The following is a 23,373-nucleotide window of genomic DNA, read 5'->3' as shown; positions in this document are numbered from 1 at the left end:
TCAATTTAAGTACCCAATTGATGCTAACTTAATGTTAATGATTTTAGTTTTTTTTTTTTATTTATAAACGGAAAGGTCAGTTGAATATTAAATAAAGACATGAGTCTTCTTGTGAATCTAAATTTTTAAAATTTGATAATTTTAGCAGGATTCGCAAGACGATGAAAAGCTTTTGATGGATACGTCCTCAGATAAAAAAAATTTCAAAGCTGCATACATTATATCTGCTGTTTTTGTTAAGAATACGACGATTTGTGACCGTTCATTTTTTCCTACCTGAATGTATATTATCTATAAAATCACATCATCCAGTCATCGTGTCAAGCTACATTTGGGTTGTGGCAAACAAATATTTTTGCATGCGCAATCTCTTCTGTGCATTACCACACTTCGACAGACGTAGAACCATGTTTGTTGAGTAGACCCACTATCAGCCCGGTCAAATAAAGTTTAAAATTTGAACATCGGTATTATGAAACAAGATGGTATTGCTCGAAAGTACGGTATATGTACACGAAATAGACGGTATTAACATAATCGCAAGCATACCGTTTTCGTCGGGTACAGATTGTGGACAATCGATCTTAGTGGCACTATATTTCTCAAAATCAGCAAATGCCTGGTTCATCATTGAATTATGGAAAGATAGATTTTATTACGTAAGAAAATTATAAAATACATCTTAATTCTGCAGTTCAACATTATCGATGTCAAGCAAATACAAGACTTAAATATGATTAGAGAATATAATTGAAGTGCTTTGGCAGAATTAAATGAATAGTAAAGCAATAAATATCAATTATTATAATTTCACGTTTTTAAGACATTACATGCCATCGTTGAAATGATTCACATGTTTATATCCCGTAATAAATCATTTTTGTGTACATAATTAAATAAAAAATGATGCAAAAATTGTCCATGCTGCAAATATACAGGATGTAAATAAAATGCATAGCGCTTATACGTTATTATATATTCTATATCGTTCTTTGTTTCTGACAATTTTTGTTTAAATATTTAGAAGTGCTTCGGTATTGGATATGGCACAACACACATGGATATTGCCTAAGCACACTTTTGTATAGTGTTTTGTTGAAAGCGACGATGCGAACCATGTCAAAAAATAGTGCTTTTTAAACTGAAGAAAGAATAAATAATAAAGGTAGTTTCATCCCAATAAACAAAATACTATACTTAGACAGTAATTATCCATAGTGCTATAGGAAATAAAGTAAATGCAACATCATGCTAAAAAGATATATTTGTATTTGTACAAGGAATCACGCTGGATGTGATTTTATTCCTGGACACGGCAACAGCATAGGCATTCAAAGAATCTCCGTAAACGGCTCTTCTTTTTCTCTTCGAAGCCATCAACTGATTCAGTCACAGTTCGTGTAGCAGGGGCGGTTATCTAAAAACGATACACAGAGAAAATTAGTATTTCATGTAATTTTAGTTATCTATACATTCTATAGTGTTCTTGAATTATTACTAACTTTATTTCGAAAAAGATTGGATACATTGAATCATGGCGTATACGGGAATTAAAACATAGGACAACAGATTCATAGAGTGTATGAATAAAAATTACTAAAAGCGAAGTCAGATTTTTACTCAAAATTATGAAAATTAAATCAAAACTAGTCTCAAGTACAACTGCATATATATGCAATAACAATAACTAGAATTTTTGATCATTCAACGACATGACAGAAAATGTTTTTGGCATGACACTCAATGAATTTCGTTACAGCACAATCAAACGTGGTTGTAAACAACTTCAATATGAAAGGCCTCAAAACCGGTATCGGTATCCGGAGTTTTGAGCAAGAGCGATGCTCCGGTTCAACGTCGATATACCAATGTATCGATGTGTGGAGACTATTCAAATAGAGATTGGGACTGAATATCCATCTCTATAAATAAACTAATATGTCAAAATATAGAGGATACATGGACAGCAAAACTATTAATATTCAGAAGTAAAACATGAAAAAAAATCTGTAGATTACTTGACCGTTTGTAAATATTTTATATAATAAACAATATTAACCTAAAGAAAAATAAACAGCGATTCATACAAAGTAAGGCATTCAGACAATGCCGATAACGTTTAGTTATAACATAGAACCAACTTTTTATAAAGATTAAATCAGGTAATTCTAGCGTGTATTTATGTATGAATATGGGACTTTCTCCCTGTGTAAATAATATATTATTCATTTACATTAACATTTGACATAAGTAATAATTCTTCTGTTATAACGGTAACGAAGCCATGTAAAAATTTGAAGTCATTGTACCCGAATTAACTGTTAATTCTTGCATTTCATTATTAATAAAATTTTTCGCCCATACGTTTTTATTTGGTTTGAATTGTTTCATTTCTCAAGTCGGTCTTCAATTGCTTGTAAAATTTATGATATCATGAAATCTCATTCGAGCAATTGATTGTTTTGTGTTGCTCTGCTTCATTTTGAAAAACAAGAAAGCAATGCTCAAATATATGGACACAAAGCCCAAACGAAGTAGCACAGTATGCAACCTGTCATTGTAGACTACCAGTACCGCAGCCCTCACGCGAACGCGAAATCGCCACAAGGTAAGCAAATTTGATGGCGCTTTCATACACAAAATCGTATCTCATAGAGCCCACATGTGGTATTTAAAATTTGGAAAAAAATTAAAAGTAATAGCCCTCTAGCAGGAAATACAATCTTCAACCACTGAAAATTTCTAAGTAACTGCTCTATTAGTGAATGAGAACAGCAATTTTTGCATAGCAATAACAAGAAAAATACCAACAAGGCCTAATAAAATATATACGACCCAAATGTACATTTCGTGTCCAATAATAACATAATGATACCATACGTGACGTACCCCTGTTACGCTCTTCCCGCTTTCTAAGATATTAAGGTGGCATTTAAATTACTATTGACAGTAGATAGAGTTACCGAGCTTACATACCTCTCGTGCTTTTGGTGCTGGAGTAATCACTGGGCCTGATGTTACTGGTTTTGGAGGAATCTTTGATAATTGAGATCGCAAAGATGAAGATCTTGACGATATCTTCCGAGTGGTATATGTATCCGGGACTGCCATGTCTGAATGTGTGTTTGTCCTTGCATTCAAATTGGAAGACTGTGCTGTTGGAGCATTAGTAGAAGTTTTAACTTCTGGGTAAGGAATGTAATCATGATTTGTGTATCCAGTGTTATGACTTTGTAAATATTCTGTATTACCAAATGTAGTCGGACTCTGGTTGTTTTTAACAACATAATTCGACGTGCTCGGCGGAAGATTTCGGTTTCCTCTGTCATCGAGCTCCTGCAACCAGGGTTTTCTGTAATGTCGTTTTGTTCCACCTTGCCTAACATAAAGTGTTACCCCGTCATTCTCTGTAGTGAATCTATCCTCTCGTAGTCTCCAGCTTTCTACCCTCTGTACCGGTATTTTGTCTATGATTCCTTCAAACTCACATACACGAAAAATATATAGTCTTCGATTGTCAAAACTATATAATTTTCCATTTTTACTCACCACATTGATATGTGGAAAATCTTCGGGGCTCAACACCCCCTTTTGAATATTATATATGGCATTATTCAGAAACCCGCCATCTTGAAATCTTCCAGCAATAGAATCCTGAGTGAACCTTATTTCTGATGGTCTCAAGTACTGTAGTACCATTATAAATTACTTCATTTATGTGATCGAATATCTGTAACGAATAAATGTTACTACACCACGCATAACTTAAATCCTGGAGATTTTAACCTAAGTGCTGATTATTATCCTTATGTTTTTGTTAGAATTACCAAATATTACTATTCACTGATATTCAGTACTATATATAATTATATACATAGTCGTTTGGTATATGTACGAGATGAGTTGTAGGTTTTCATGCTTGAACCGATTTGTAACCAGAAACCTCACAACCAGCTTTTCTTATAATTAATTAACTATTAATAATAAGATATTTCAGGTATATAATTCGGCGAATCCAGACGGTACTCACCGCCAATAATATTATTTTATAATTAAATTGCCCGATGTTTTTAACTAGATATTTGAACCTGGATATCCAGACTTAGTTCCTGCGGCTTCCCTTCAACAGTAAAATTGTACGATTATCTCTTTTTTCAATATTGTATGTGATTGTTTTTTATTGGTTGGATAAACTAAACTTGACTGGGTCTACTTCGTAAACCTAACAACCCAATAAATTCAACTACATTCAAATACTGTTTTATGGCCGAACCTGAAAGCTTGTTACAATTACAACACTGGTTAAAAAAGCCTGACAGATTTAATTCAGTTATTAAACTTGTTATGACATTGTGACGCTCAAACATAACAGCAGTGCAAACAGTGGCATGCAATTCACTCGTTTGCCTGTCTGTACGTTTTTGATTTCCCTTTGATATTCTAAAACTGTTCTTTTGGGAACGTAATTATATAATGATTTTAGTGATGCTTTCATGATCTTGATAATCCAATTGTATTTGCCAAACATTTAGGTGCGACTTTCAGATTACTTAAAACTCCGACAGCAATAGCTAGCTGCTAAAAACTATTATTTCACCATACCATCGACCATCAGGTATCCCGCCTCCAACTAATGTAAACGAGTAATCATCGGTCGATTACCCGGGCCAAAGTCAAGAATCGAGAGTTTGGTATCTGTTTACCCAAGTAACACAATACTCGTGTTACCTTTTGTTTAAATTGTATCCTTTGTAATTGGGTCGACAAACTATCGTATAAACACGTCTGAGTTATTGATTCGAATATTGTTGTATATCGGATCATAGTATGTATATGGAAATCTTTTGTTAGGCGACAATGAATTCAGAAGTGGTTACACATTAAGTAACGGGGCTATCAGAACCCAGAGGCCATCAAAATAGGGTAGTTATAAAATGGCTATGTCCGCTATGTCCCTACTAAAATGGCTATGTCCCTTCTAAAATTGCAATCCCGATATGTCCCTACTAAAATGCCTGTGTCCGCTATATCCCTACTAAAATGGCTATATCCCATCTAAAATAGCAATGTCCGCTATGTTCCTACTAAAATGGCGATGTCCGCTATGTCCCTACTAAAATGGCTATGTCCCTTCTAAAATAGCGATGGCCGCTATATCCCTACTAAATTGGCCATGCCCGCTATATCCCTACTAAAATGGCTATGTCCCATCTAAAATAGCAATGTCCGCTATGTTCCTACTAAAATGGCTATGTCCGCTATGTCCCTACTAAAATGGTTATATCCGCTATGTCACTACTAAAATGGCTATGTCCCTTTCAAAATCGCGATCCCGATATGTCCTTACTAATATGACTATGTCCCTACTAATATGGCGATTTCCGCTATGTTCCTACCAAAATGGCTATGCCCCCTATCTCCCTACTAAAATGGCTATGTCCCATATAAAATCGCGATCCCGATATTTCCCCCTAATATTACGATGTCCCTACCAAAATGGCTGTGTCCGCTATGTCCCTACTAAAATGGCTATGTCCGCTATCTCCCTGCTAAAATTTATATGTCTCTACTAAAATGGCTATGTTCGTTAGGTCTGTACTAAAATGGCTATGTCCCTACTAAAATGGCTATGTCCCTACTAAAATGGCTATGTCATTACTAAAATGGCTATGTCCTTATCGGGACTTTAGAAGGGACATCGCCATTTTAGTAGGGACATAGCCATTTTAGTAGGGACATAGCCATTTTAGTACAGACCTAACGAACATAGCCATTTTAGTAGAGACATATAAATTTTAGCAGGGAGATAGCGGACATAGCGGGCTTCGCCAATTTAGTAAAGACATAGCCATTTTAGTAGGGACATAGCCATATTAGTAGGGACATAGCCATTTTAGTAGGTACATATTGGGATCGCGATTTTGAAAGGAACATAGTCATTTTAGTAGGGAGCTAGCGGGCATAGACATTTAAGTAGGGACATAGCGTACATCGCCATTTTAGTGGGGACATAGCCATTTTAGTAGGGACATAGCGGACATCGCCATTTCAGTATGGACATAGCCATTTTAGTAGGGACATCGCCATTTTAGTATAGGAACATAGCTATTTTAGTAGAGACATAGCGGACATTACCATTTTAGTAGAGACATAGCGGTCATCGCCAATTTTGTAGGGGCATAGCGGGCATAGCCATCTTGGTAGCGCATAGCGGACATGCCATTTTAGTAGGGACATAGCGGACATCGACATTTTATTAGGGGCATAGGCATTTTAGTAGGGACATAGCCATTTTAGTAGGGACATAGCGGACATCGCCATTTTAGTAGGGACACAACCATTTTAGTAGGGACACATCGGACATTGGTATTTTAGTATGGACATAGCCATTCTAGTAGGGACATAGCGGACTCATGGGACATAGCTATTTTATAACTACCCATCAATGCGCGTTTACATTAATAACCAAGCATAACGCGAAATTTTTCTGATCCACACTATACTGTATAACAATATCGTTACGGAGCTCCTAAAACAAAATTTGTGATACTTTTCTCGTTTTATGTTTAGTGTACATAATATCGTTTTAATATTCAACCTTTTTTCGTCGAAATGTTGGCTCAATAGATAAGGACTTATCAAATTTCAATCAAATCACACTGCTTATTTGAATGAGGAGACATGCAACCAAGCCTGACTTGTCTTGGGCAATTTTATCGCAAAATTACGTCCATTCATTACAAATACCTAGAAGAGTTATCGCGTCGTCGCGTTCACTAATCGTTCTCTGTCATTTTCATTGGTTTCAATATTCAATAGAATGATTCACTTGAAAAAGATTTCACGAATTAGAAGTTTACCTTTTTGAACATTAAATAAACAGTATATTCGTTGTATAAAAAATCGACATGTACACTCAGATCCACATTTGTGAGATTTGAAGCAAATATAATCAGCAAACAACATTTTTATATCAATATTCATTTGCTGACGACCTGAGGTCAACACGTAGTAACTCTTTTGCAAACTAATATGCATTTTGGCGACTGGCGTTGATTTTTGCTACAATAGCAGAATATATTCTAGAACAGGGATCACCAACCCGTTGCCCGCAGGCACCAAGTCGCCCGTAAAGACCACATGAGTCGCTCGCAGGTCTGTTCCAAAATAAGCTCAATAACGGCGCTTATGAGTAAGCTACTTTACTAGGTTAATTATTGTATTATTAGATTAAATTTTTTGACATGAACTTCACCGAGAACAAACACATAGCAAGCCTCACTGATGGAAATCTGCAAGACTCGCTCATAGTTACAGTGTCAAATTACACCCCTGAGTACAACGCACTGGTGGATAGTCTTACACAAAATTTGGTTGATTTTGGTGTGCTCCTAGTTGAAAAAAAAATATATATATTCATAATTTGTTTAAAATGAGTTTGTAAATGTAACATTTGATAGTACAACTGTTAAGTTCATTTCATCTTAGGCATATGTAGGGCGTTTGTAAAAAAATACAGGTACATTGTGGTTTCCTAGGATAATATAGTGGTCACTGTTAAATCAATTTGAAAATATAGGTGTCATTGATAGTAATGTATTTACTACGTTGTGATAATCGTTTGATTTCCTGAAGAATCCTAAAGTTTATCAGTGTCTCTATTTGACTAAATACCAGTAATTGTCAATAATTGAAGCTTAATCGAGCAAATTGACTTTTTTAGCGGTGTGCATTGAACTATTAGCCCTTGGCTTCGGAAAGGTTGGTGACCCCTGTTGCAGAACAACATATCTCTCATGATATATTAGATTTAAGGTTGATGTAATATTAAAAAAAAGAATCAACATGTTTTTATTGCGTAAATGAAATTGTGACATTGTAATTTGATTATTGTACCATATTAGCAATATTATTTGACTTCGTCAATAAGAAATGCATGTTACAGATTACCTTAATTACGGAAAAATGCCTGTACTATGCAAAAATTCCCTGCAAACGTGTTAATTTTGTAGATAGAAAAAGCGAATTCGTGACTTATATATTTGCTCAAAAAACATTTAATTTCATTGTAGACAAAACATCTCCTATACTCCCGAAAGCAGCTTTATGTTACCTTCATCTCCGAACTGAAAAAATATATTAATGGTCATGTTAGCCCTGATGCAGTTGTCCGTATAATAGACATTGCTATCACAAATGCACCTGTTGTTCTGTAACTATTTCAAAAGAGTATGTCAACTATGATTGGCACGTATTTGACTTCGGGGCTGCAAACGCTTTCTAATACATGAACCAGCTCGTATTTGTTTATCATCAATATACTACCTATGCAAGATAGCATTTATTCTGAAGGTTTTATTCAACCAACATTAATGACTCAACTCAACTTTTGATACACCACCACTAACCACTTGAACTGCTCCAAATAGTTTACCATTTGGTATTTACTAGCGCATAATGCACCACCCCAGCCATGTTTGGTTTATCTAGGCTTACCATACGTCCCGCTTTAGGCGGGACAGTCCCGTTTTTTAGCGCCGTGTCCCGCCGTCCCGACAAGTCATCCAAAAGTCCCGCTTTTGCGTTCATCCAGCCAGCATAATACACGAACATGTTCTCGTTACTGTTGTTGCCGGTGTAGCGCAACGCTAGCCTACTTATTGAAAGTGAATGCGCTATTTTGTTTGTTTCGTTGTTTCCCGCTAACATTGTTAGCGAACGTATAACATGTAAAATCAATTATAATTGGTCCTGTTCGGACTTCCACGTGAATGTAACATTGAACAACGTTTTTTTAAAGATGTTATCTACAGAGGAGCATGCTTGGGCGAAAAGGTAAATTCTCAATGCTTGAAAACGGCAGACTATTTCATTATTCTTTATTCCTTTTGCTGTACATAAAAAATTTAAATTCGGATCATTTGTATCGTTAGCTTCTATTTCTTTCTATTTTTCGAACTTAACCCGATATTTAGACGGGGAATATGCACATGAACTCTCGATGACAATATGGTCAATGAAGACAGCCGGGATGGCTTAAATGTAGGCCTATGTAGTAAAATCGGAAACTGTAAAGTTACAGGAGGCGTCCCGCTTCGAAGTGGAAAAAATATGGTAACCCTAGGTTTATCATACTCTTAGCATTTCAATGACCAATGACTTTTATCATTGAGTTTAGCTTTCTTACTTCTTGTTCATTGTACGTGGCCTTGATTTTGGCAAATTTTCATGACAACTCACAACATTTTTATTTTTAATGTACATTTTTACAATTGTAATAAAGAAAAACGGAACTAAGTGCGACTGGTGCAACTATAAATAATAATAAAATTAGTAAGAAAAATTCGTTTCCATTGAGGCGTGATTTGATACATAAATTTCGGAATCGGATAATAATCTCTGGCATCTTTTTCCGTGTTGTCTTCGTATGACATTAGTTCTCAGTGACAGCCGTTCTGAGGAAAGTGGTGATGAAAGTGCTCTTCTTCTCATTCTACGAACTGACGCATTGTTTTGCTGCGAGGATTTCAGTTTAGAAAAATAAGACGACACTTTTTCTTTATTGGTTTGCATTCTTTGTGTTTTATCCGAGCTTAATTCTGATAAATGTATGCTACTTTTGTATGGACGAATATTTTCTTTTTCTGCAGCTAACAGCTTCATCTGTTGCTCGCGATTTTTTATAAAGACATCATCTTTATTACGATGTTCAGAATCCGGTCTTTGGTTATTGATTTTATTTTTTACCAACACTTTGGGGCTGAATTTTTCATCGAGCACTAACAGTTCTTTTAAGCTCTGCAATAAGATATAAACAAAGTATCATGAAAAATGCTCTGATGATATTAAAAGCGCTAAATTTTGGAACTGTTATAAAAATGCTTTATATGAAAGCGAGGCGATACAACATACACGCGATTACAGATAGGTGTAATGTAAAATGACAAAGACAAAAAAACAGACGGAAATCATGAAGTTTAATTTATAGTTTCATAAGAAAATAAACAACGAACACAGTCACCATAGACCATACTCACTTGTTGTTAATTTAATTTTTAAATAACGTTTGAGACGTAATTGCATACTGACATTTATCTCTACCATCCTCTTACCATTGCCAATAGTTTATCTGTTGAGCAGTTGCTTTCTCTCTGGTTTTCGTTGACACGGGACATCGTAAGGCAGGGGTCCTTTTTTTAACGGTTTTCAACAAGCGAATGATAACTCGTTATGAATTAAATGAATGACTACGAAGTTGAACACCGTGTTTTATAGACCAGTTTTGAAAGATCTGATGCAAATCTGATACAGAAAAAAAACGATACATATCTGAGTAAGTTTTGATTATTATCACAAACATAGTAGCAATTTCTTTGTTCGGAAAAAATTGAAAAAGATAATTCTTTTGTTTTCTGTGCGTACGATAACTCTGGTTTATTTTGTTTAAATGTTTTCTTTATATTTGCTTATCTGGAGTGATAAGTCTTATCGCCGTAGCCTTTCGTAAAGTCAACTTTTACTGCATTATCGCGATGAAAGATTACGGAGCATAGAATCAAGATATAATTGAACAAACATTCGGTTTACGAACTACGTAAATGCGTAAGAATTTTAGCTTTAATTGAATGTTATCCAGATATTCAAACTTTATTTAACCAGATTGCGCTATAATAACGCAGTTATCAATTTAAATGTTCTAGTCCCATAAAAATTGGCAAAGCCTTCATGTTTGACAAGTAATTTTCATTTCTCTGTTCAAGCAATGAAAAAAATAAAAAAAGTTTTTTCGATTAACTTAACTGAATCATTCTGCGCATGAAACAACTAGACATTACTGGTTTGGAATTTGCCGTTTAACTCGAAATATATATATATATTACAGATTTTATATTTTTATTTTTATAGAATTTGTGATAAATAACACTGTAGTCGTTATGTAGCGTATAATCACAATTTATTCAAAATAAACAAGCTACTCAATATGGAAACATTCCGAATCTGATTAGGCCTACTTGATTAACCTTCCACCAGTGGAAATTAGCTTAGTTTCTGCCAAAAGAACCCAAATTAGGTAAAAACGCACAAAGCGGTGTACCACAAAATTAAGTTCTTTCTTTGCTTTCAATATAACATTGCCTGCATTTCATTTACATACCAGATACGGCCAAAAAGCGGATACTGGAGATACTTATCTCCACGAATACACACAAAATGATTAATTTATTTTTAAAAGTGTTGCCAAATAATGTAGAGAACAGATCTGCTAAACTCAACATGTTTTAAATTAGGCGACCTGCACAACATGCCGTCCGCTTGCGCCAACGATCGCTTTTTATGCGGTCCGCGAGATGATTTTAATATATATATACTTATATATATTGTATCCACAAAATGAGGCAAAGACTACTCAGTTAAGAACACAACCGAAAATATCCCTTGCGGATGAAAATACAGCACCACATAGATCTAGTTTATTCAATATCAATATTGTCATTTCTTGTATGATTACGCTACGCTACTAAAAACTAAATTCATGCCTACAGTAGAAATATCATTGCACGTAATATATATACAAGGAGGTCATCCTAATTTGTATGGCACCAAATATGTAGTTGTATTGTGACGGGAGGAGGCAAACAAACCGACGGTTGACACAAAATACACGGTACGACGGCGATTATTTCGTCATCACTTTCTGGACCTTGACGTACATCGAAAAGTATAGACTTGTCAGGTATTAAGCCAGCAGAAAAAAATAATCTTTGAAGCCTCAACTTCTGATTCACCACCTTTGTACAGATTTCTTTTTCCGTGAAACGTATATGCAGTGCCCAGTTTTTGGTATGCGTTATGTCATGACAAAGAAATAAAAACAAGCACCCACCTACAAAAACGGGCATATCGAAATCTTCTTCGAAAAATAGCGTATATTGTTCTTCAGAAACCAACACAGGTCTTGTTTTATCATGATTAATACATATTTTGTGCTTAATTTTAAAATTGTATTATTTTGGATAATTATTTGGGAATGAGTAAAATACCGTCAAGCAACTACCAGAGATATTCAACGATTGTAGAAAAACGATTCATTTACAATCTTATTTGTATTGAAATATAATATTCCCGAATATAAAAAACAATGAACTGTCAACAAAATTCATCATGCTTATTCCGAAAAGTGTAATGATTCCCTAAAGCGTAAATAAATCTTTTAGAAGTTTTTTGTTTTTTCAATCCCAATTTTTTCCACACTGTGAGGCCTTGTCAATGAAATGTTCCTATTACCAAATAAAGAGTTTATCATTGAATCCAAGATTTCCATGTCTGTGCATTCGAAACAAATGACTGCTTAACTAATCTCATTCTATATCCAACATGAACCAATAACAGGTCGAGAGACCGTTGTACGCCACACGATTAAGCATTCTTATTGTCTTTCCCGGGTAAAATATGAATGTCCTATCCTTAGTATTGTCGGTGTAACTATGAGCCTTGCTCGGGTGTAATTCAAATGCAAAAGCAATCAAATAGTTCCGGCAACTTACTCTAATATATATGCAGAACATATGAGACTAGCAGAAGACCGAGATGATGTACACTAAGGTCGTGTTGTATGCCGAGACAGAAACCTTGGCGATTTTTAAGGACTTATCAAACAACTCATTGCCTATTAAACAAAGAAGAATTCTTGAGAAATTTCAGATGTTACTTATTTCAGCATCCACTTGAATGTGGCTCCACAAGTAAACTCATCCCTGCATTTATCTCCACTTAAGATGGGTTTCGGTTCAACACACAAGAAAAATATTTCAACGACTTTTTATATTATGATGCAGAATTCAAGAGCAATTAATAAATATGATAACCATTAACCACTAAAAATTGGGACCTAACAGACAACATTGCGGATAAATACAAATGGATTAATTAACAATAACAACCAAAGACATAGTAACACATTCTCAAAACAGAATAATAAATAGTTATATCAATCGACGATGCAAATGAATAAAAAAAAGCTGAATAGAGAAATGGGAGAAAAACCTATATGTCATAATAGATTTCTAAAAGTAAGATCCATAGCAGTTGGACATCAACAGTTTTAATGTTCAAAAAAGGGTCAGTTCGTCACAAAAAAAAATCTTGGCATTAATTCAAGTCTCTGTCGAGTCGAGTCATTTACTCGACTAGAGTCCTAAATTTATTAAACACTCAAAGTGACTCGAGTCTTCAAATGAAGCAACTTAGACTCGTCATCAATTAACCACCAGTGACAACTCGAATGATGACCTATGACTCAAATGGGGGCCTATGGGCTTCTACACAACAACAACTGCTTTAAATATGACCATTTTTTGCCTACAAACTATTTTGCAACAGTATGTGGTGTTTGTAAATTTTCAGAAATAGCCTGAAAATCTCATGTGTAAGCTTATGTGGCAATATATTAATACATCTTTTTCTCATGGATAACTGAAACTAAATATTTTTGAACATATTGAAATAAAATTACCTTTCATTTTCATGTTGATGGAAATTTTTAACTACTTTGTTATTTCTTTAATTAAGTTATGAGATGCATATTGAAAATGGTTGCAATCGAACTTTTACGCCACAAAAGTTAAAGTTGCAAGGTTAGATGTTATAACATACAGTTTGAGAAAATATCAATATTTCAACCATCTGTACAGGATAGTTTTTTAGTAAAATATTGAGATTTCCTAAGATAAAGGCTTGAAACGTGGCATGCAATTACGATTTCATTCAAAATTCGACAGCACAAAAAAGAAATTAAGTTAAAAACACTCGGAATATATCACAAGGCAAAAAAGTAAAAAGTCAAAACAAACTATGGTACTAAATAGTTGATAATAATAATCAACTATTATTGGGAAATTTTGAGATAATGAGCTGATAGAGTGGTAAGTTAATCGTGTGAACGAAATCTATAAATTGATCATTTCAAAAAGTAAAATAGAACAATTAAATCAAGCTAACGCAATTGAATTGAAACTGGTACACAACTCACCAGATAACATGTGAGAAATAAAAAGTATATCCTCAGAAATTTTTTTCAGTTGAGAACAGAACACAAACTAGACCAAACCCATACATTGATCAATGTCGAAATGTGTGGGAAAACTTTACATACAAAATTATATGCAGCTCAGCCACAAAATACCCAATAAATTTCTATGAACAAGATTCTAACAACAATATTAAATTCAATCTTTTGTGTGAATAAAGTAAACAACTTTCAATGAAAACAAATATACCCTTCACGCAGTTTTACACAAAAGTCTGTACTAAGCCAACAATTAAGATATACTGCAGTTTCTAACTTTATTTTTTAAGTAGTGTCGCGTTTGAAGAGATATTTCTTTATTTTTAAAATAATAATAAAGAAATTGGTAGCACTTGATTCAAAAAATGACCCTATTTGAGCAAACTGCATTAGATAAACATGAGAAACAACTGCCATACAACAAATCTTTCACCACCTGGATTACTGAACCCTTATATATCAGTTTACCCCAAAACTTTTCATGGAAATATATAATACAGTACAGAATTATCTAAATTCGTACATCAAAACATAGCTCGTAATCTCTTAATTCATATAAAATCCTCTTGTTTAACATTTACCGGTCTCAAAATTACCAGTATACAGTCAGCTAAATGACAAAATTTGGTGATTTCATGGGTTGTGTATGAATTGACTTTAAAGTGAGTTTTCTTCATTTCTGAACAAGCGTATGTGGATGTACTATGAGCAAAAATTATTTAATGTGTGTGTAAATTTGGACAGCTTTGGTTTAAAGGCTTAGTAACTGAAAAACGCGGCCTACAACAACTCATTTTATTCTTTCTCACAGTAACAGGTACACCATTGAGAATCGCCATTCAATTTTTTTACAAAGGCCACACGAGATATGAAAAATACTGTTGGACGGAAAAAGACGATATTGTCAAAAACCAGAGTATAAATTTACTAAGCATGACTTACTAAAAGTCCTCATTGCCATGTGTCATAATAAAATTCTCAACATCAAATTGAGAAAACAATTCAGTTTTTTGCATGAGGTAAAGAAGAAAAATAAATTTGTTGTAGAGAAGTTAAAGACATCTATCCAATGACTATATGCGGCTCTAAAAATGCATGGCATTAACATTGTTCAAAATGATTTTTCACAGCAGCATTGCACAACTTTTTCAAATTCCTACCACCTACAATACTTTGTCCGGCAGAATTCATCCCTTCAAAATTCACGATAATGACATGTCTGTCTATTTCCAGTTCCAAAAGTAAAAGAGATTTCAATGTACCATCATGTAAGTGCAATTGAGAAACATGAGCCTCAGTGGGAGCTTGTGTCAGTTAGTCATCAGGCTAATCTCTTTGATGTAAACAGTAAAAGACTTGATTCTATGATGAGCCGTAAAGCTCTTCTAAACGATCACAACTTGGAGTTGCCATACTGTCTGCTTTTTTGATGTAGTCCGCATTTGAAAAATATATTCCTTTTCTTCTCAAATTTTCCTCTGTAAAAAAAAAACGATATCACTGATTAATGAAAAAAAAAAATTAAATATAAAAAAAATTACACAAACACACACATTTTTAAAAAAAATTATCTTCCTGATTTAAACAAATTCAATTTTGAAAATGGTAACTTGTGTTATTGATTGGGTTGGATTGATTGGACTACCGTACTTCTCCCTATTCTATGCTTTTGTGTCGGTGGATTCGTTTACAACTTATACACAAGAATGCTGTAGCAAGAGTGAAGATAACTATCATAAGTGATTTAAAAATGGTAATATCGAATATGCCTGTACTAATACTAGATGTAAATTTCCCCGATATATTCTGAATCAATGTTACCATTTCATGATTCAGAAAAAATGCAAACATTGCTCTTTCTTTGAATAATTTGGGTTTTAAAGTGCACAATTTCTTAAGTTAAGAATTATCAATTGCTCAGAGCAGGGATGCTCATGCCTCATAATGCATCAAATATTTGAATCGAATCAAATTTATGGTACTTAAATCTTAATATATTAAATTTTGGGGTTTAGGGATAATTCAGAATATTTTCATCTGGAAATTTGTCATTGTAAGCATTTGAAACCCAAAGAACAATTTGGTAATTTGTCCTTATAAGAATTTAGACACATAATGGTCAGACTAAAATTTACTTTATTTGAATTGACACTGGAAAGCATATCTAAAAAATTGTTTATCCAACTATAACTATTTAAATAACTAGGTACATAAATATAGATGCAGAGACCGGATATGTATTTTGCATCACTGAATTCACTTTTCGGAATTGTTAATTATTATGTAGTCAATTTTGCCAATCTGACTCTGAGGTTCCAACCGGTTTCTAATTTAATCAGTGCTATAAACTGAATGTAGCCATTGATTATATGTCAGTCTGATCTCAAATTTTCAAGAAAGATTATCTAAAACTCTTCAGAAATCACTGTGTGGAGACTCTAGACTGGAAATAATAATTAATCTCAATTGAATGCTAACGTCAATCTCATAAAAATGACTATAGAATAAATAAAGTGAAGTTACTGCAATTCAGAGATTCAGCAGCTGCTCGGTACAGAGCGATTGGTGTTATAACTTGTCATCACTAAATCATTTCGACAACATAAAAAAAAAATATCAATTCGGTTTTTGCAGGATTAACTGCCTATCCTTCTTGTATGATTTTGCAACAGTGGATCCATATGAATATATTGCAACCTATGAGGATGGTGCATAGTGAAAAGTGTAGGTAACTATTCCGAGTGTTTCAAGAGCGTTGCTTCAAGCCAACACAAATATATTTCTGTAATGTTTCATTCGACCAAGGTCAGACTTTCTCAGATATATATATAATTAAACTGCACGTCTGAAGAACGCTGACCTTGGTCAGATGAAACATTACAGAAATATATTTGTGTTGGTGCAAAGCAATACTCTTGAATCAATCAAGAATAAGAGGATCTAATAGGATTAAGTTTATCAATAGCTTGAATGTTAAACTGTGCTGTAATTATCACCAGCAATTTGAAGATATAAATGTGTCATTGACCTTAATCTTATTATAAGATAAAGTGATACATATTTATCAGGGCTGGTTACAATTTACGATATGAATGAAAAAATCTAGGATATAATTGCTAACTGCTTTCCAGCTAATTTATCTACAATCTGGGATTAAAAAAATAATATTCGAACTGATGCCCGAATATATGAAATTTTCACGGTTTCATATATTTCAATTGAAGGTTTCAAATTTTTATATCAAAGATCGCTGAATTCATTTGGGGGATGGGGTATCAATATATGAAAAAATGTTATTTTTTATACACCGCTTTTTTTCCTTCGCTTCAAAAATATCTGTATGATACTAAGTTGCCAACATAATCATTGGATACAAAATGTCACACTTAGCTTTTGGTTTATACTGAAATAATTTTTTTTTTCTTTTAAGAATATTGGCTGTGGGATTGCACATTGGTAAACTCTGAATGACGCGAGGCAATGATAATAGCTGACTTTATTCTGAGATATTAAACATTGAGATAATGAGATTTTGAATATTTAATATATAATATATTTGCCATGTTCAGCGGGTAATTTCAAACAAATCATGTAAATCCATGAAAATCTGAATTTATTAACAACTTTCAACGTACAATATTTGATTTTAATGTTTTAAGTCTATAATTGCCTGGCAATCAGATGTCAAAACACTGAGCTGACAAATTCTGATATATATTCCGAATCATTCGAATATAAAATAGCCTATTGATCACAACCAATTTTGTAAGCATTTGAATATTCAATTCGTTTTTGACATTCAGGCCATCAATGCTATTTCACTCTCATATATTTTGTAAGAATGAAAGCAAACTTAAAATTACTTACTTTTAACTCTTTCTTGATAACAGTTTCCTCTCAAATAATCAACATATTCTTGTTCTATATTCCGTTCTAATCGCCGTAAATCGGCACCTTTATATTCTTGATTAAAATTATGTTTGACGTAATAATTAACTTTGAGATTAGTTGTTGTTTTTGTATATGCATAGTCACTGTAATACAAAAAAAACATGAAGAGTAATTCAGATACAAGATATGAAAAGTCTGCAATTAGTACAAGATCAGATTCAATATATTTATTAAGACTTCAAATTGTATCAATCATTGCATGAAAAAGAATAAATTAAATATTTTAGAAAAGCCAGTCTATCACAAGGGTTCAAGAATACACCTTTCAAGATTGCGTAATAAAGTGTGACCAACTATATGTAAAAATATGTTAGCAACAGTTCAAAATATTTTTAAAATAGGTTTATTTGTTGGATGGAAATCAAAAAATTTGACTCCAAATAAAATTATAAAATGAGAAAAATGATTCACCAAACATTCTATTCAAAATATCTTACCCATGTGGATATAAACTGTAAGGGTTTTCCCTAATAAGAACATTGCTGAATAAAGTAAGAAGTAGTAGAACGAGTACAGGCATGAACTGTAACCAAGCAGCGACATTCTAGAAAAATAATAGATTTATGAAGAAATGTAAGATAGAATCGTGGTTTACATGTTGGTCTAATCCCCTCTGATAATATGTTTGGAAATGTCAAATTGCGGCCATAATCATCACCATGATGAGTCATATAGCCTCGTCCTTAACCCATGGTTCCATCAATAACTCGACTGTGTGGGGCATTGTGCTAAGCGTTAGGAATACACTCGCCACCACACCTCTGCTTACCCTGCGTCGGTTCGAATCCCATGCAGGAATAGTTATGTGCGAGAGGATTGCTGGACTCCTCATCGTCGCAGGGTGATTCAGGTAACCACTGGTCGGTCACGGCTTCCTCCATCATCAAGTCCATGCGTTTGATAGACGTCGTTCATAATAGACTGGTAATCGGACGAGAGGCTGTGGCATGCCATATGATTAAGCTGTCTTATGGCCTTTCCTCTCTCCTGGAATAAATATCTAAATCCCATCCTATGTGTGACTACTTATATAGGAGACCCATTTTCTGGAGAGTTGGGAACCAAAACATGAAAGAGCTATATTGGAAAATTATGCAGGAAAGTCCTATTAATTGACAAGATGGCTCCTATATGGTCCACGTTCACAGTTTAAATTAAATTATAATTTACAAGTAGAAGAACTAGACAATTCCATTCCAGATAATGTCTCATTTGCTGAAGCACAAATAAAAAGCATGTTTTCTTCAGATTAAATATAATTTTGATGTGAATTTCACATATGAAAAGATGAAAACTTACGTTCCCTTGCATTTGTTCGTCATGATCTCGTTGTCCCCTATTACCATATGAATAAAATGTATTTCCTCTTCGAAAAACCCTAACATTTCCTAAATGTTAAAAAAAACTTATAAATACACCAGAAATGTAGATATACAGGAACAAAATGTCTGCTGACTATTAATTGAATGCCAAAAAATATAGAGACTACTATTCAGAGATCAAAAGTAAAAACAAAAAATGATAATTCTGAAATTCAGCTTTCAATTAGTGGAATTTAATACAAAAGATAGAAACCAAGTTGAATAGCATTCTCTGCAGACAATTGAAAAAGGCTTTTATATGCGAAGTTTTTCTGGTCAAGCTGGTATTCTTAGAGTTTGAAAATGAACTTGGAGTTAAAAGCTTTCTTCAACTTTGAGTCAGAGTCAAACATTTTGTCAATCAAAAATGAAAGCAGGAGCAATGCTCTGTTAAATACTGACAAACAAGAGTTGAAAAACTGAAGAATTTATTTACTGCATGAAGATTATTTATGCTATTGTAAATAGGACAGAGGCAAAATATAAAATTAATATACTATTGGGTAAAGGTTTACACAGTCCATTAAAACAATCCAAAGCTATTCATTATAACGAATATTTACTTGATTTCTTTTAAATTCATCTATAGATTGAACATACCTGAAGGAAATCCACCTCCAAAAAACATGTTAAATATTTCATCAGGATCAACATCATCATAATGATGTCTTCTGTGAGAATATCTCTGGCGAGTTCTTGGAGTATTCTCTTCTTCAGGTCCATACAAGTCATATTCTCGTCTCTTTTCTGAATCGCTCAGGACTCCGAATGCCCTTCCAACAGCTAGTATCATAATAGGTATCAATACAGTTACGGGGAGTATTACCAATGTTTTATGTTATGTATAATTAATGAAATTAAATTAAAATTTCAAGTTATATTATCTTAATATTATATTTCAGCTGCAATGACGCTAGGCTTTTATTTACCATTTTACAATTACCATTTTACATTACACTATAAAAAAGATGATCAATAATATAACGCTAGAATGTTTAGTAGTTTTACAATATAATAGTAAAGACAATTAATGCTATAAATAACTTGAAAACAAAAACCTTTAAAAGCATCAGTAGCTCCAGGAGCTTTATTCTTATCTGGATGCAACTGAAGTGCAAGTTTTCTGTAAGCCTTTTTTAAATCTGAACTTGAAGCTTCTTTCTCAACACCGAGGATAGAGTAGTAATCCTTACTCTTCTTCACTCTTAGAAATAAAGATATCACAATAATAACTAGGCTCGCATTATGTCAATCACTGAGCTAAGCTTCACTGACAGTTAGTTCAGTTCATTAGAACCATGAAAAACGATAATCGAAGGTCGCAATATTGGAAATGTACATCCCTTCTTCGAGCACTGCATTAAATTAATCTAAAATAAACAAATATCACTACAGGCGTTTTTTAAGTTATCGGCCTTATATATGTAGAAAATATTTTTACGAGAAAAATTTTCGTAAATTGAATTTTTTTTGTCTTCGGAGCTTTTCGTAGGTAGAGTTTCTAGGTGCGGCCCAAGGCTTCACCCAATACCTTGTATCTGGCCCTCCTGTGATAAAGGTTGCACACCCCTGCTTTAGACAAATCGACCCACCCTGAGGCTTTGATAAACATGACCTGAATCGAGTTCAAACTTGAGCTTCCCCAATACTGATATCAAAACCAGATCCTGCCACAAAACTTACAACGCAATGGTAGTTAAATCAATCATATAAAAAAAGTCTTTCGAGTCAAAAGTACCGTATGTCCCTCAAATTGTGTTCAGCATTGTTTTTTCATTTATTTATATTTTATACTAATAATTCAATTTTACCTTTTGACTGCATCATATTGCTCAGGTGTGTAATCGTTTTCTAAATTCGCATTTTCACTTTCAGTGTTTTCTTTTGTTGGTTTAGTATTTTTCTGTTCTTGATTAAAGGTTCCATATCCATGAGCCGATCCATTGGTCTTAGGATGACCGTTTGTTGTCCTTTGCTCTGTGAGTTTCTTTAATATTTCTGTACAAACCAGAATTTTGATTAAAGAAAATTGCAATCAGGGTCCAGGAATAACACTATGTAAAAAACTCCCAGAGATTGTTCTTAGGTTGAAATGCTTTCAATGGCATTGTATATCAGTACAGCACAGTTCTCCGACTCCGAGAATATCTCCCACTTTAAAAGACATCATTTACAACAGTGCGTGCAAACCCCTCTTTTCGAGACAGCCTGGTCACCATATCGACAAATTATAAGCAATTCGGCACTGTGCAGTAAAATAAAAGGAAGCGCAATCTAAAACCGTCATCATCGAATTCCTTGAAAAAATAAATCTGACCAAACAAAAAATATTTTATTGTAGCATTCACGAGCTTTTACCAAAAAAACACAATTTTGATCATGTAACGACCACGATTAATTTAGATTCAAATCGAGACAAGCATGGCATGATTTAACGCATCTGCCATCGTGCCAGACAAAAAGGAAGAGTGTTTGGTTTATTGAACCAAATGTCAAGAAATCTTGGAATCGGAAAATTGTGCCACTGTGTAGACATGCAAAAGGAACCTACCATTTGCTTCCTTTGTTGGAAATAACTGAATGGATTTCTTTAGAAACTTAATGGCCTTTCCTTCATTTCCATTGCGCAGAGCATTGGTAGCAATTCTGATGCATTTCAAAGCATCATCTTTATTTCCATCCATGGGTAAATCCCACTTTACAGTCGTTACAGTATATTACAATTAACAATGTCAAATATAGACTACAATATTAAAAATTAATAAAAAGTGTATTTATGTTGATTTTTCCAGCAAGAATCCACACATCTTAAGATAATATTGTTGATGACAAATTATATTCAAACTAGGGATGTTACAAAACAAAAGCTTTTTCACGCTAAAAATTGTACGCATCACGTCTGCCAGGTAGCCTACCGGTACCATTTCGCCATGTGGGAATATCGCTGATAAAAAAGACTACAGATTGCCTACAGTAGCTTGGAATTTCATGAAATTCTGACATAACATAGATAAAATATACCACGATGTCTTGATATTTGAACTATTTCATCAGCGCATGAATCTCCCAACAACTGGAGCTTCTAAAAATTACGCTAAACTTATACGTTGCAAATTAATGATACCGGTATTGTCTATGGACACTTATAAAATTCATTTAACTTTATACTTACCAAATTTTATGAAGTTTGTTTAATCAGAACATCATTAATTAATACCTACTGGCAAACGATTGCTGATTATGGAGTCGGAATAAACTGATACTTATACAGTAGCTACCGGTACCGCTACGGTACGGTACCACTACCACGTAGGTAGGGTGCCTACCATAGGACTACTTTTTTCCGTTTTTGTTGACACGGAAGACAAAATAAAGTTCCCAGGCGTAGTCATTATCGGTACTGCGTCGATGTCTCCGGGTCCATTACTGAACTAGCTTACTCCAACCAGTAAACTACAGCTACAACACCACCAGTACCGCTGACCGTCAGCATCAAAGTAGTCACTTTGATCAGCATCATAGCAGGCGATCATTGATCAGCACAAAAATCCACCTGATGACGCAATTTAGAATTATATCATCAAATTTTAGGTAACGCATGCGGAGCCCCAGAGAAAAGTGGCCGACAACGACTAACATACCGGTGGCCCACTATAGGACTGCCGAGCAAAAAACTCAATTTTAGCTTAAAATCATAATCCTTTTATACAATAGCTGAGCAAAGAAACCATTGTTAAAAAAAATCAACGAGACACAAACAAAAGTGTCTCGTTGTACCTAAAAGTGATACCGCACTGCTGGCATTACCAGTTGGAGAGCCACTCAGAAAATTTTGACTCATGCTTTCATCGCAGAGGATCAGCATTATCCTCTGTGCTTTCATCACGGATATCTTGATAAAGAACATATCTTTCTTATTTGGAAATTTTAATTAAATCAATAACAACTCTGCTTTATTTGCGCCAATTATCTAAATTATTAACAGAAGTATATGAT

General features: G+C 33.9%; 3 protein-coding genes across 4 annotated transcripts; all 3 read right to left on the bottom strand.

Moving 5' to 3' along the window:
* Positions 1-732: 732 nt before the first annotated feature.
* On the bottom strand, positions 733-4,805 carry LOC120347692 (uncharacterized). Its single transcript, XM_039417756.2, has 2 exons — positions 2,977-4,805; positions 733-1,417 (listed from the first exon to the last, which is right to left on the bottom strand). Exons 1-2 carry the CDS (start codon positions 3,697-3,699, stop codon positions 1,301-1,303), a joined length of 840 nt encoding a protein of 279 aa, XP_039273690.2. The 5' UTR covers positions 3,700-4,805; the 3' UTR covers positions 733-1,300.
* A 4,434-nt stretch (positions 4,806-9,239) lies between these two features.
* Positions 9,240-10,240, bottom strand: LOC120347680 (uncharacterized). 2 transcript variants are annotated; one of them, XR_005570123.2, is made up of 2 exons: positions 10,038-10,225; positions 9,240-9,798 (listed from the first exon to the last, which is right to left on the bottom strand). XR_005570123.2 is itself a non-coding variant. In XM_039417744.2 (2 exons), exons 1-2 carry the CDS (start codon positions 10,173-10,175, stop codon positions 9,331-9,333), a joined length of 531 nt encoding a protein of 176 aa, XP_039273678.2. In that variant the 5' UTR covers positions 10,176-10,240; the 3' UTR covers positions 9,240-9,330. The 2 variants fall into 2 exon arrangements, 1 of the variants encoding a protein (XP_039273678.2); XM_039417744.2 differs by having other exon boundaries at positions 10,113-10,240.
* A 2,565-nt stretch (positions 10,241-12,805) lies between these two features.
* On the bottom strand, positions 12,806-22,120 carry LOC120347294 (dnaJ homolog subfamily B member 12-like). Its single transcript, XM_039417208.2, has 8 exons — positions 21,929-22,120; positions 21,189-21,375; positions 20,436-20,581; positions 19,978-20,160; positions 19,316-19,404; positions 18,454-18,560; positions 17,933-18,099; positions 12,806-15,543 (listed from the first exon to the last, which is right to left on the bottom strand). The coding sequence occupies exons 1-8, from the start codon at positions 22,059-22,061 to the stop codon at positions 15,428-15,430; spliced, it is 1,128 nt and encodes a 375-aa protein (XP_039273142.1). The 5' UTR covers positions 22,062-22,120; the 3' UTR covers positions 12,806-15,427.
* Between the last annotated feature and the right edge of the window lie 1,253 nt (positions 22,121-23,373).

This window comes from Styela clava, chromosome 11 (assembly GCF_964204865.1).
Source record: "Styela clava chromosome 11, kaStyClav1.hap1.2, whole genome shotgun sequence".
In the NCBI taxonomy this organism is placed as follows: Eukaryota; Metazoa; Chordata; class Ascidiacea; order Stolidobranchia; family Styelidae; genus Styela; species Styela clava.
The sequence above is the reverse complement of the archived record's forward strand: the minus strand, read 5'-3'. Positions and strand labels throughout refer to the sequence as shown.

Excerpts from the sequence above, each read along its gene's own strand:
- LOC120347692 (XM_039417756.2), bottom strand. The coding sequence starts at position 3,699 with ATGGTACTACAGTACTTGAGACCATCAGAAATAAGGTTCACTCAGGAT. Across the intron at positions 1,418-2,976 it reads CAGCACCAAAAGCACGAGAG|ATAACCGCCCCTGCTACACG; the intron begins GTATGTAAGCTC and ends TATCGTTTTTAG.
- LOC120347680 (XM_039417744.2), bottom strand. The coding sequence starts at position 10,175 with ATGTCCCGTGTCAACGAAAACCAGAGAGAAAGCAACTGCTCAACAGAT. Across the intron at positions 9,799-10,112 it reads CAGATAAACTATTGGCAATG|AGCTTAAAAGAACTGTTAGT; the intron begins GTAAGAGGATGG and ends ATCTTATTGCAG.
- LOC120347294 (XM_039417208.2), bottom strand. The coding sequence starts at position 22,061 with ATGGATGGAAATAAAGATGATGCTTTGAAATGCATCAGAATTGCTACC. Across the intron at positions 20,161-20,435 it reads AGCTACTGATGCTTTTAAAG|CTGTTGGAAGGGCATTCGGA; the intron begins GTTTTTGTTTTC and ends TTATGATACTAG. Across the intron at positions 15,544-17,932 it reads TTATCAAGAAAGAGTTAAAA|AGGAAAATTTGAGAAGAAAA; the intron begins GTAAGTAATTTT and ends TTTTTTTTACAG.